The sequence below is a fragment of the Leucoraja erinacea genome, chromosome 1 (assembly GCF_028641065.1).
Source record: "Leucoraja erinacea ecotype New England chromosome 1, Leri_hhj_1, whole genome shotgun sequence".
NCBI lineage: Eukaryota > Metazoa > Chordata > Chondrichthyes > Rajiformes > Rajidae > Leucoraja > Leucoraja erinaceus.
In genome coordinates, this window is record NC_073377.1 from 142,860,102 (window position 1) to 142,874,796 (window position 14,695).

The 14,695-nt window shown below is 43.9% G+C and overlaps 1 protein-coding gene across 2 annotated transcripts in view; it reads left to right on the forward strand.

Moving 5' to 3' along the window:
• Positions 1 to 14,695, forward strand: part of klhl2 (kelch-like family member 2) — a 146,465-nt gene that overhangs the window by 78,623 nt on the left and 53,147 nt on the right. For both annotated transcript variants that reach the window (XM_055644986.1, XM_055644994.1), the window contains exon 6: positions 1,765 to 1,874. In XM_055644986.1, the coding sequence (XP_055500961.1) occupies positions 1,765 to 1,874 (110 nt within the window). The remainder of the gene's footprint in view (positions 1 to 1,764; positions 1,875 to 14,695) is intronic.

A 14,695-nucleotide genomic window follows, 5' to 3' on the forward strand; every position in this document is an offset into this window, starting at 1 on the left:
GACGCGGGAAGAAGAAAGGAAGTGGCGGAGACAGTGGGCTGTGGGAGAGCTGGGAAGGGGAGGGGAAAGATGGAGAAAGCAGGGACTACCTGAAATTGGAGGATAATGTTCAATTTTCATTGTTCAAAGTCAATTTTCGCTTGGGTAGTTTACACTCCAGTGGTATGAACATTGGCCAGGGTGTGGAGGGAGTTAAAATGCGTGGTGGGCAGGAGGTAAAAGGGGGAAAGGTGGCAAAAATAGGTCAGACAGGGAAGGATTGAGAGGTGGGGGTGGGGAAGGGGACCCACTGGAAAGTGGGGGGTCATAAGGTCATCAGCGATAGGAATAGAATTAGGCTGTTCGGCCCTTCAAGTCTAGTTCACCATTGAATCTTGGCTGATCTATCTCTTCATCCTAACCCCATTCTCCTGCCTTCTAACCATAAGCTCTGACACCTGTACTAATGAAGATTCCTGTGGATTTTGTGAATCAAGAAGGGTCCGAACATTGGAGAAGGCAGGAACGGGGTACTGATTGGGGATGATCAGCCATGATCACATTGAATGGCGGTGCTGGCTCGAAGGGCCGAATGGCCTACTCCTGCACCTATTGTCTATTGGACAGTTCATTATTTGTACCATTGTGTTGTCGACTACACAGGTAGAATATAAGGTCTGCTTCTTCTTGTTTGCAATATAAATCTGTTTTTTATCCTTGTTAATTTGCCTTTGACTAAGTGTTTTGTCTTCATCAATCCCAATATCCCCCTTTGCAGCAAAAAATTTTTTTTTTTTTTTTTTTTTTGTCCTTTGCTTCTCTGAAGTATTTTTGCGATATATCGATTTGTAAATGGTAATTGTTGCTGTTGATTTGGCTTCTCTTTCCATTGTTCTTCTTGAATGAATATTTCTTCCAAGTAATTGAGATAAATAGAATTCGTCAAGAAATACAAAAATGCTGTTTTGACCAAAATGCTTCATAGTGCATCCCTGAAGTTTTAGCATATTTGAATTGGTTGGAGGAAGGAAATGCTACGTCAAGTAGACCCGTCTTGTTTCGTGAAAGTCGAAGTTCAAAGCTGTGTGCAGTTAGAAATCTTGTGCAAATAAGATCTAATGCTTTGTTTTTTTGTTTTGTGGAATAAACAGTATAGGCCCGCGCTTCATTAGTATAAACCAAATTGTAAAACATTTTTATGCAGGCATTCTTTGAAGTAAAGTCAAGATGCTGCAAATGTTCTACCAATCAGTGGTAGCCAGTGCCATCGTCTTCGCTGCCGTGTGGTGGGGCAGCAGGGCGTAGGCCGCGGACACCAATAAGATCGACAAACTCATCAGGAAGGCTGTCTCCATCCTGGGGGCGGAGTTGGATTCATGGGAGGTGGTCTAGGAGGGGAGGATGCTCCTCAAACTGGGGAGTATCCTGGACAATACAGCTCACCCCCTCCATGACACACTGGTCAACCTGAGGAACACCTTCACCAACAGACTGGTTCCACCAAGATGCAGGACAGAACACCACAGGAGATCCTTCTTCCCTGTGGCTATCAAACTGTACAACTCCTCCTCCTTCTGTCATGAGGGAGACTGAGGCTGAGACGGACTACCCTCCTCTCCCCCCCACCACACCCCCCTGTTTTTTTTGTTGCCCCTTCTTAGGAGTCCTAAGAATAATTTGGTTCTGTTGAGATAATCTGAGTTTGCATACCACCTGATTGTTTTAAAACTAAAATAACATGTACAGTGACATTTTTTTTCCTTTTGGCATTGTTTTTTTGAACAGAGCAGCACTTCTCGGAGGTCGTGTCGGGAGAGGAATTTCTCAACCTTGGTATAGATCAAATATGCGGCCTGATCGCCAGCGATATGCTCACCATCTCTTCCGAAGAAAAGGTAAAACAACAAGAAATTATATTAGAATGAGAATTCAATGTTGAAAGCCATGTCCGTGCTTGCAAGGAGGGTTGAGCCATTGGAATTTATTCTTACTGTGGCGTATGTTCCAGAACTATAATGACCTATTGCACTTTATCTGTTTACTGATGTGTGTGTATGTGTGTGTGTGTGTGTATATATATATATATATTCTATGGTATATGGACACACTGATCTGATCTGTATTTATGGCTACAATATCCTGTTGTGCTGCAGCAAGCAAGAATTTAATTGTCCTATCTGGGACACATGACAATAAACTCTCTTGACTCTTGGTATATGGAGAATGGCAGAAACTTTGGCTAGTTATTTGTCATATTGCTTGTTTGCAACAAAATATGGCGCAGATCCCATATTAAAGAAAAACACAGTTTATCTTCTATTATTTTGTGAAGGTTTTCAGGTTATTTACTGAATAGGATTGAACTGTTTTGTTTGGCTGTTTCCTGGTCATTTTATATGAAACCCCAAGAAGTCAAGACCGGCAGAATTTGTCATGCAAACAAACATATGATTGATCAGCTAGCATCACTGTACCTCAATGGTCTGCATCTGCCCACTCTGCTGGGTTGCCACCTTGGGTAACAGGCAGCCAGTCAATGTATTCGGATTATATTTAAACCAAAGAGTGAAGACAAACCTTCTATCCTCTGAACCATTTAAATCACCTATCTATCTGTAACTCTCTGGAGAAATACACAAAACTCTGGAGTAACTCAGTGGATCGGGCAGCATCTCTGCAGAACATGGATAGGTGATGCTTCAAATCGGGACCCATCTTCGGACTGAAGAACGGTCCTGACCCGAAATATCGCCCATCCATGTCCTTCAGAGATGCTGCCTGACCCGCAGAATTTCCTCAGCATTTTGTGTGTCTCTTTGGTAAACCAGCAGCTGCAGTTCCTTGTTAGTACATACTGTAATTACTCTATGGTTTGTTATAGAATTCCCTTCTTGGAATCTGTGTTGTCTTCCCACTTTTCCTTCCATATGATCCAAGAAAACCAGTGCACATCACATCAATGGCATCCATAGAGATGTTGAATTCTTCTTCATTTAACTCGTACGTTGAATCTCCATCTAGAAGGGAATGAAGGTTGAATAAAAAAACAGTGGCAATAATAATTAAAGTGAAGGATTTAGGGCTAATTTGAGAGAGCCGATAACCTCTATTGCAGAGGCAATGAGTGAAGGAGAACAACCAAGGCTGTCATAAGTTTAACTGCAAAGTACAAAGTATGTGGCAGAGAAGAACACAGATTTAGGCTAGCGATGTGAATTGTGAGCACCTGGATAACCAGCAGTCATTTACAAAATGACAAAGTTCTTGATGAGTAAGACCATCGGGGGTTCTAGGGAGAAGGCACAGTCTAGTTTCACATTCTTCTCCTTCCACCATCACAACAGCATAATTGTTGCCTCCCAGAATATTTGATGCGATATGTTCAGGGCTCTGTTGTGAATACAACTCTCACCAACTTCTACAGATGCGCCATACAAAGCATTTTATCAGGATGCATCACAGCTTGGTTTGGGAACAGCTCCATCCAAGACCGCGAGAAATTGCAACGAATTGTGGACTCAGCCCAGACCATCACGCAAACCAATCTCCCTTCCATTGACTCCATTTATACCTCACGCTGCCTTGGCAAGGCCAGCAGCATAATCAAGGATGAGTTGCACCCTGGCCACTCCCTCTTCTCCCCTCTCCCATCGGGCAAAATGTATAGAAGTGTGAAAAAGCACACCTCCAGATTCTGGAACAGTTTCTTCCCAGCTGTATCAGGCAACTGAATCATCCTACCATGACCAGAGAGCAATGCTGAACTACTATCTACCTCTTTGATGACCGTAGGACTATCTTTGCTGGCTTTACCTTACACTAAAAGTTTTCCCTTGTAACATCTGTGAATGGCTTGCTTGTAATCATGTATTGTTTTTTCTGCTGGTTAGCACGCAACAAAAGCTTTTCGCTGTATCTTGATACAAGTGACAATAAACTAAACTGAAACTCATGATTTCAAAATTACAATTTAATAATGAGACAATATTTATGCATTGAAAGTATTATTTTGTTATCCATTACAAACTGATACGTTCCTTGGATATGTTCCTTTACTTTTTCCCTTGAGAGGTTGTAAATGTGCACATCTGGTTCACACAGTCAATATGTTAATAATCAAATATCAGATTTGCTGAATGCTTCACATTTTTCATTTATTCTACAAATAGAACATTCTATCATTTTTGAGTATTTCTTTCGACTTTAACAATGTTAAAATGCAATCTTCGACTGTTCAGGTAAGGAATCATGGCAGATGCAGTGCGGTGTGTGGGTGGGGGTGTGGGTGGTGTGCATCTCTGATCAATTGGGAAAGGGTCACACTTGGGATGCATATCTTGTCTGTAGAACTATAGCACATGGTAACTGAAGAATGAAGAGTAGAAATGGACTGATGAGTAGAAAGATTCCCCCCCCCCCCCCCAAGTCAAAGTCAATTTTATTTGTCATATGCACATAATAGGTATGTTACAAAACCTACCTGAATCGTCATTGGGAATCTGCCCTCAGCCATGGCCGCGATTTTGGCGCTGTTTGGAGGGGGCGGGTTTAAAACGCGATTTTTACTAGGCTGTACTAATCGCACATGTTCAGCCTAGTAAATCATTAACGAAAAATCGCTGCAAGACCCGGTCGCAAAAGGTATTATTAGTTTTATAGGCCTCGATAATATAGTTCTAATAGTTTTAAAATTACTGTTTCATTCCGCAACCTCTCGCAGCCCCAGGGTTTTATAGAGCAAACAATTAAAGGTATGTACCTTATTTTTACATTAAATGGGGCATATATATAACCCTATATATCAAGTTATCTATAGCGAGTAGCTCATTTTGGGCTTTTTATATCCCGCAGTATTTTTCTCGGCATTTGAGGGCACTAATCCAGCGCTATGTCAACGTTCTAAACCAGCGCGTTCCACATGAACCCACTAGAAAGCCGATTTAAATGGGCATTTATTTACAGCAATTGAACACTAAATTCCTTCCATTTGGCCTATAAATTAATGTAAATTAGATATAAAAATCATGTTATATTGTGAATTATTTGTGAATAATCTTTGGACACTTAGGCTATTTAAAAATGTTAATCTTTCCTTAAGAAATGGGCTTTTGATTATCCAAGATCACAGCTTTTTTGTAATGTCCATTGAAAATCAATAGGGAACAAGATGCTTATTTCCGAGTATGAAAATGGTCATAACTTTTTTAATACTTGAGATATGAAAGTGAATTTGGTGTCAAATTAAACTTATTGTTATGCTTTATCTGATGGGATAAATTGCAGACTTGATTTTTTTAAATCTCAAAATTTTGTAACATTGCTACACATAACATGCAGTGAAGTGAATTTGCCAGCAGCGATACACTTAAAAGAACACACGATACACAATAAAATTGAACACAAACATCCACCACCGCATTCTTCACTGTGGTGGAAAGCAACAAAGTTCAGCCTGTCCTCCTCCCTTGTTCACCCGTGGTCGAGCCATAAACCCTCCGCAGTCACCGCTACAGGCAGCCCGATGTACCGGCCCTCTCGTCGTGATGATCTAAACTCCGTCGTCGGGACGGTGAAACACACTCCGCGGCTTGGAGGTCCCAAATCGGACCTTTCCTACTGGAGTCCGCGGCTTCAGGATGTTATAGGCCACAGGCCGGCGGTCACAGTTCTTCTCCGGCGATCCCTAGCGAGGGATCCTAGGCTCCGGATGGTAAATCCATGCCCGAGGCTAGAAGCTCCGCAGACCACAGTCCCATGATGTCAACGACACCAGGCCGGCATTAGGAGCACTCCACTCTGGCAACCCCCAGCAAGGGTTCGCCCGCTCTGCGATGGAAAGTCCATGCTGCGCCTGCTGCCGATGCTCTGGGAAAACGTTGCTCCAATCCATGATGTTAGGTCGCGAGGGAGGCGACATGGGAAAAGTCGCCTCTCTGTGGAGGAGGCGGCTGAAAGCGATTTTCCCCTGTTCCCCTCCCCCACATAAGACATACCGAGAGATACCCAAACTGACACTAGACAACCCAAAAAAAACAAAAAAAGTAGAAATGACAAACACGCTGCTGGCAGGGCAGCAGTCTCGCAGCGCCCCCACCAACCTAAATTTAAAAAAAAATGTAAATGTCATTAACCGCTGGTATTGTCCAAACCTTTAGCAGCCTATACCGCCCCCTGGACCATGAGCCTGCCAAAAAACATCTGGCCACGCTTCATAAGTTTAAGCAGCAGAGTTAGGCCGTTCGGCCCTTCAAGGCTACTCCGCTATTCAATCATGGCTGATCTATCTTTCCCTCTCAACCCCGTGCTCCTGCCTTCTCCCCATAACCCTGACAAACTTATTAATCAACAATTTGTCAATCTCTGCCTTAAAAATATTAATTGACTTGGCCTCCACAGGCGTTTGTGGCAATGAATTCCACAGAGCCACCACCTTCTGTAAAGAAATTCCCCCTCATCTTCTTTCTTAAATGTATGTCCTCTGGTACTGCGGCCATAACATCACAGATCTCATCACTTCAGGAGATTTCTCCTCTGCAGGCTCCAACCTGATAGTTCCACAACCCTGTACTGCCCGTTACAATCCAAGGTTTACACACTGGATTAACTGTTAAACCCATCGAATCTCCCAGCTCGTCTCACTGACCTTCTTATCTCCTCTTACCCTGTTATATTTTTTCTTGTTTCATGAAATCTTAAATATTGCTTGTCATCCAGGGTTCCTCAATATTGCCATTCTTGCATTTCACCATCATGTGAACTGTCACGATCTCACTACATTCAAGAACTGATCCCTCTCCACTTTAATCAAATTCTTGAACAGACCTCTCTAATGCTAGTGATGAATCTCGCTACATTCCAATCAATTTCAGATCAGATTCAGATTCAAACTTTATTATCATTGTGCTGTGTACAGTACGAAATGCAGTTAGCATCTCCCCAGAAGAGCGAACATAGAATACGAGCAATGAATATATATATATATATACGTAAATACAGTCGTCGTAGTGCAATTTTTTCTTGGGGAAGGGTGGTGGGGGGGGGGGGGGTGCAATTAGCTGCAGCTTTTGCACTTTTTACAGTGCAATTCGACCACAGTTGCAAAACCATATTCCACGCTGTTTATTTTCTGTTTTGCACTACCCAATGTACTAACTTCACCACTAACTTCCATCCGGCACTCAAATACATCTGGACCTTTTCCAACTCCTTCCCTACCATTTCTAGACCTCACTATCTCCATCACAGGTGATAGACTTCTGACCGACATCCACTATAAACCCACTGTCTCCCATGGCTATCTAGACTACACTTCTTCCCACCCTGCTTCCTGTAAGGACTCCATCCCCTACTCCCAATTCCTCCGTCTGTGCCACATCTGCCCCCAGGATGAGGTGTTCCACAACAGGGCATCAGAAATGCCCTCATTCTTCAGGGAACGGGGGTTCCCCTCCCCTACTATAGATGAGGCTCGCACCCGGGTCTCTTCAATACCCCATAACACTGTTCTCTCTCCCCTTTCCCCCCCCCCCCCCCCCACTCGTAGCAAGGGCAGAGTCCCCCTAGTCCTCACCTTTCACCCCACGCCGTCACATACAACAAATAGTCCTCTGTCATTTTCGCCATCTCCAACGTGACCCCACCACTCGCCACATCTTCCCATATCCTCCCCTGTCTGCTTTCCGCAAAGACCTCTCCCTCCGCAACTCCCTGGTCAATTCTTCCATTCTCACCCATACCACCCCCTCTCCGGTCACTTCCCCTTGCAACCGCAGGAGATGCTACACTTGTCCCTTTACCTCCCCCCTCTATTCCATTCAAGGACCCAAGCAGTCGTTCCAGGTGTGTCAGAGGTTCACCTGCACCTCCTCCAACCTCATCTATTACATTCGCTGCTCTAGATGTCAGTTGATCTACATCGGTGAGACTAAGCCGAGGCTTGGCGATCGTTTCGCTGAACACCTCCGCTTGGTCCGCAATAACCAACCTGACCTCCCGGTGGCTCAGCACTTCAACTCCCCCTCCCATTCCGAATCCGACCTTTCTGTCCTGGGCCTCCTCCATGGCCAGAGTGAGCACCACCAGAAATTGGAGGAGTAGCACCTCATATTTTGCTTGGGCAGTCTACACCCCAGCGGCTTGAACACTGATTTCTCCAATTTACGGTAGCCCATGCTGTCTCCTCCCCTTCTCAGCTCTCCCTCAGCCCTCTGGCTCCTTCTCTTCCTTAAGACTTCCCACCAGTTGACTATTATTCTACCTCTAAGCAACTGCACGTGATTTGGAAAATTCTTATCTCTTTCTATATCCATGTTGAAACTTAAGGAATTAGGAATCACTATCCAGAAAATGCTCTTGCACTGAAACTTCCAACACTCACCTGGTCTCATTTCCCAAGATTTACTTCGGTGCAGTGCTGAATATAACAGGACAATCTATGTACTGGCTCAGAAAAAAAATTGCAAGGATGTACTTTACATATTCCACTCCATCTAAACTTTTTACACTCGATCCCAGTCAATACGTGTGAAGTATTTAAAACTCCTCCAGCGATAACAATGGTGCACTCGTGCTTTCCCGTGTTTCTGTTTACCTACGAAACTCAGCAGCTGGAAGAAATCCACAGTCCGCAGAGCATCAGCACCCTACGGGATGTGGCACAAGTTTCAGGCAACAGTCCACGACGCAACCAGGCACATTGTAAAGTGGATAACATGCAAGGACGTAAGCCATTGGTGAAATGGCCAAAGTCTAACAGCAAGGAGTGGGAAATCATCAATGCAGATGTGAGCTTAATGTTAAATGGGAAGCAGTAATTGGATTTGGATCAAAAGGAGAGACAACATTTGGGCTGCAAGATGAAGACGGGGGGATATGGAATTGAGGAGGGTGTAACTGGGATGCCGTGTATCACCGTTGAGCCCTCTGGAAATGTTGTGGGCTTATCAATTAAACGTGGAAGAAGGAGGGTGCCCACCTGATGACCCTGATGACGTACCTACACTACCTTTCACCACTCCAATCCCACTGTAAATAGCAAGAGTGCCGACATTACAGGGATTGAAATATCAAGTCCTATTAGCTCCACTATGCTGCATGCAGAAAGTATTCAGACCCCTTCACTTTTTCTACATTTTCTAAAAATTGATTAAATTCATTGCTTTAATCACCAATCTACATATAATACCCCACAATAGAAAAGTGAAAACAGGTGTTCAGACATTTTTGCAAAGTAATTAAAAAGAAATAACTGAAATATCACATTTACACAAATATTCAGACCCTTTATGCAGTACATTGTTGAGGCACCTTTGGCTGCGATCACAGCCTCAAGTCTTCTTGGGTATGATGCTACAAGCTTGGCACACCTGTATTTGGGTAATTTCTCCCATTCTTCTCTGTAGATCCTCAAGCTCTGTCAGGTTGGATGGGGAGCGTCGATGCACAGCTATTTTCAGGTCCCTCCAGAAAAGTTAGATCGGGTTCAAGTCTGTCCTTGAGTGGCCCAGCCAGAAACCATTCACAGACTTGTCACTAGTGCCACTCCTGCGTTGTCTTGGCTGTGTGCTTTGGGCCGTTGTCCTGTTGGAAGGTGAACCTCTGCCCCAGACTGAGGTCCTGAATGCTCTGGAGCAGGTTTTCATCAAGGATCTCTCTGTACTTTGCTCCGTTCATCTTTCCCTTGATCCTGACTAGTCTCCCAGTTCCTGCCGCAGAAACACATCCCCACAGCATGATGCTACCACCACCATGCTTCACCGTAGGTATGGTATTGGCCAGGTGATGAGCGGTGCCTAGTTTCCTCCAGACGTGACGCTTGGCATTCAGGCCAAAGAGTTCAAAATCTTGGTTTAATCAGACCAGGGAATCTTGTTTCTCATGCCTTTTGGCAAACTCCAAGCAGGCTGTCATGTGCCTTTTACTGAGGAGTAGCTTCCGTCTGGCCACTCTACCATAAAGGCCTGATTGGTGGAGTGCTGCAGATATAGTTGTCCTTCTGCAAGTTTCTTCCATCTTCACAGAGGAACTCTGGAGCTCTGTCAGAGTGACCATTGGGTACTTGGTCACCTCCCTGACCAAGGCCCTTCTCGCCCGATTGCTTAATTTGGTCAGGCTGCCACCTCTATGAAGAGTTCTGGTGGTTCCAAAGTTCTTCCATTTAAGAAGGACGGAGGCCACTGTGCTCTTCGGGACCTGCAATGCTGCAGAAATTGTTTTTTGCAGAAATACCCTTCCCCAGATCTGTGTCTAGACACAATCCTGTAACGGAGGTCTACGGACAATTCCTTCGTCTTCATGGCTTGGTTTTTGCTCTGACATGCACAGTCAACTGTGGGACCGTATATAGATAGGTGTGTGCCTTTCCAAATCATGTCAAAACAATCTAATTTTCCACTGGTGGACTCCAATCAAGATGTAGAAACATCTCAAGGATAATCAATGGAAACAGGATGAACTGAAGCTCAATTTTGAGTATCATAGCAAAGGGTCTGAATACTTATGTAAATGTGATATTTCAGTTATTTCTTTTTAATTACTTTGCAAAAAATTCTAAACACCTGTTTACGCTTCTTCATTCTGGGGTATTGTGTGTAGATTGATGATAAAATGTTTTAATTTAATCCATGCTAAAATAAGGCTGTAACGTAACAAAATGTGGAATATGTGAAGGGGCCTGAATACTTTCTGAATGCACTGTATCTGCTCCTCTAGCTCCCTCTTTTGGTGCGTGGGAGGGAGGGGGCGTGGTGGGGGAAGGGAAGCGATGCAGTGTTAACACCAGCAAATAGAGCTCTCCAGGACATCTCAAGAGCACTGCAGTGATGTTCTCACTAATCAATATTGCATTGCCATCTCCCCTATCATCACTCCTATCACACCTGAAATGTCTATACTCTGCAATGTTGAACTGCTTGTCCTGCTCTTTCAACAGTTTCCGTAAATGCAATAATAGTGTGTTCCCATTTTCTTATCAATGCTGTCGGTTCACCATCCTTACCTGCTCAGCTTCTTGCATTCAGCTTCATCTCAATTACAGGGCTCCACAATCCTTGAGGTGACTCACTAATTAATTAGTGGATTCTCAAGTCGATGGTGGAATAAGAGAGCTTTGTGAGACCACTTATGTCTGCCTCTAGCGGACTGATTTTATTGTTTCACGAACAAGGGTGGCACAGTGGTGCAGCGGCCGAGTTGTTGCTTTACAGTGTCAGACACTTGGGTGGTTCAATCCTGACTATGGGTGATGTTTTGCACAGAGTTACTACGCTCTCCCTGTGATCGGGTGGGTTTTTTCTGGGTGCTCTGGTTGTCTCCCACATTCCTACGATGTGCAGGTTTGTAGGTTAATTAGCTTCTGTAAATTGTCCCCAAGGTGTAGAATAGTATTCCTGTACGGGTGATCGGTGGTCAGACTCGGTGGGCTGAAGGGCCTGTTTCAATGCTGTATCTGTAAATGAAGCTAATGGGAAGTAGCTATCTACTTGCCTGTTCTTGGCAGTAACATACAAGTGTTGTAAATAGTTGAATACAACATTCTCAAAGTTGATACCTCAGACTTGTTTGCCCTTGATGGCTTGTCACCTTGTCGTGGTGGAGAAGCTTGTGTGGTCCTGAGATCCTGAGAGCAATGCCATCTGGAGCTATGCTCCTGGTAGGACCACCCATGGCGGTAAGGTCGAGGGGGAGGTCTCTGACAAAGAGCAATTCAACCAAGACCTCAACGGTGTGTCAGGCGGAGGACGATGGCTGACTTTAGTGGAGCGTCACAGCGGCTGGGAAGGCGGATGAAGGCTGCAGCATAAAAGGGTCTCCGGTCGTCTTGGACTCCATGCCACTGGATCCTGACCCAGATCTGTCAAGGACCGTGGGATGGCTGTCTGTGCACCAGTCTCCCCACGTCAAACAAAGTCACGCACAGGCGTCCTCCATGAGAGGACAGTCATACTCCTTTCGAGTGACCGCCGATGATGATGAATGAGTGAGAATAAAGGACTGCATCACAATTATTTTGCAGAAGAATAGGGGAATTCATCTCTGTTTCTCCACCAATACTAATGGAGAAACACAAATTAAATAAATGATTTTATCTTTATCATACTGGACTGCAAATGTTCCTGTTACCAATGTACCTTCTTGCAGGCACACAGGTAAAGTGTTTTGGAACACCTTCAGGTCATTCTTTGTGCTGTATAAATGCAATGCCTTATCTCTAACATGGCACTGTGTATAAAAGTGTGGGACAGAGGCTGAATATCCTGCAATGGTGCCTTGTTCGTGGTGTTCTCGGCAGAACTCGTATGAAGTGTCTTGGAATATCTTCGACTTGATTTGGCAGTTCTAAATTCGGGCCGTCCATAGCGACGAATGCGGAGGCTCAAAGGCCCCGACCACGGGTGAACAGAGAGGAAGATGACTGAACTTTATTGCCTGCCCTCACAGTGAGAAATGTTGATAACGTTGAAACGTCAATAAAATATATTATTATTATTATTATTATTCACCTTTGGTAGATGTTTATGTTAAACTCTATTGTGTATTGTCTTCTTTTTATTCGAATGGCTGTATGGTAACTCAAATGTCACTGTACCAACTGGTGCATGTGGCAATAAATGTAACTTGAACGAGTACCTTGGTTAGTAGATTTGATATTCATTTCATGCTGTTTGTGCGGTTGGTTTCTGGTCAGTGGTGACATTGCAAATGTTCTTGATGGGAGATGTGATCATGGTGTAGTTCTTGGTGCATCTTGCAGCCTATGCAATGCACAACAGCAGTGAGTCCTCAGTTATTTCAGCAGCAACACCTCTTTCCCAGCAATTGAGACTTCTTGGGCAGAGTGCCACTAACGACATGAATGTTATTTGTCCAGTGGTCGAATTTGTAGTTGTCGGACATGGGTAAATGCCACATATTTTCGAGCCTCTTTCTGTTCAAAATGACCGGTAAAATTGGAGTGTAGGAAGGGACTGCAGATGCTGGTTTACGTCAAAGATACACACAAAATGCCATAGTATCTCAGCGGGACAGGCAGCATCTCTGGAAGAAGGAATGGGTGACGTTGTGGGTCGAGACCCTTCCTCAGAATTGTAGTGATCTGAAGAGAAGATTCTGATCTTCCCCACTCTTCCCCCACTCCCCCCCCCCCTCGCTCCCCCAGTCAAAAATGCACTGAGCTTTTTGTGCCAAAATAGTATTTTTATGAAATAACTATTATTTATGTAGTGAATACATTATTTAAAAAGCCCAGTACAGTACTTTTCATTGGCATCAAGTGACTTTTATTAACAGTGCTTTTTAGTCAGATTGTCCAGGTGTCAGATGATGTTATGGAAGGAAGGAATGAAGAGCAGAAACCTTATGCACAACTTTACTTTTGGTCCGTGTTCAATTGAAATTGGTTTATTTTTCTCCACATGTGCTACCTAATCCATTGAGTTGCTCCAGCACTTTTTTTTTTTCTTTCTTGCTCAGTATTCCAGCATCTACGGCCTCATGTCTTGAATGAGAAACATGGAAACATAGAAAATAGGTGCAGGAGGAGGCCATTCAGCCCTTCAAGACAGCACCGCCATTCATTGTGATCATGGCTGATCATCCCCAATCAATAACCCGTACCTGCCTTCTCCCCATATCCCTTGATTCCACTAGCCCTAGCTCTATCTAACTATCTCTTGAATCCATCCAGTGATTTGGCCTCCACTGCCCTCTGTGGCAGGGAATCCCACAAATTCACAAATCACTGGGTGAAAAAGTTTTTTCTCACCTCAGTCTTAAATGGCCTCCCATTTATTCTAAGACTGTGGACCCTGGTTCTCGACTCGCCCAACATTGGGAATATTTTTCCTGCATCTAGCTTGTCCAGTCCTTTTATAATTTTATATGTTTCTATAAAATTGCCCCTCATCCTTCTAAACTCCAGTGAATACACGCCTAGTCTTAGTGAATACAAGCCTAATGTTGAATTTTAATGTTGCGGTGCCAGCATATATGCTTATTTTAAAGAGTGGAATTGGGTAAAATTGTAACCACATTTGAGTCTGTACTGTAAAAACTCTGCTGTGTCGGAAAGTTTTGATTATCTCTTTCATAACCTCTGGGCAGATAAATGTGCAGATCTTGGCAAGGAAACTAACCGATGTCTCGTGTCCGATTTGTCTTTCGTGCAATTCCTACAAATTACCACTGACAGTCAAGCCATGGGAATATACAAGATGTAAAAATAGATTTTTTTTTTCTTCTTGGTGAAGCATTTTTTTAAGATTTGTTGCTTATTTTAGAACCAGTTAGCTATTTTTGTGTCTGCGCGAAGGAAAGAGGAAGAGATGCGGGATTAAGTCGAGAATGAAAGAAAATTGGGACTTAGATTCATTGTTAACAAATGGACGTGACTTGTTTCTCCTTGAAGTTGGGTAGAAAAGAAACGTCTGTCATTCTGGAGATAGACACAAAGAAGGAGAAGGGTGACGTTTCGGGTTGAAACCTTTCTTCAGACCCGAAATGTCACCCATTCTTTCTTTCCTGAGATGCTGCCTGTCCCGCTGAGTTACTTCAGCTTTTTGTGTCTATCTTCGGTTTAAACCAGCATCTGCAGTTCCTTCCTACACATCTGTCATTCTGGAATTTACATGACCGACATAAGTGCTTCACACTGAGTGAACTGCTTTAGAGTTATGGTTACTGTTAGAATGTGACTAACCTTCATTTGGCAAGCTCCCAC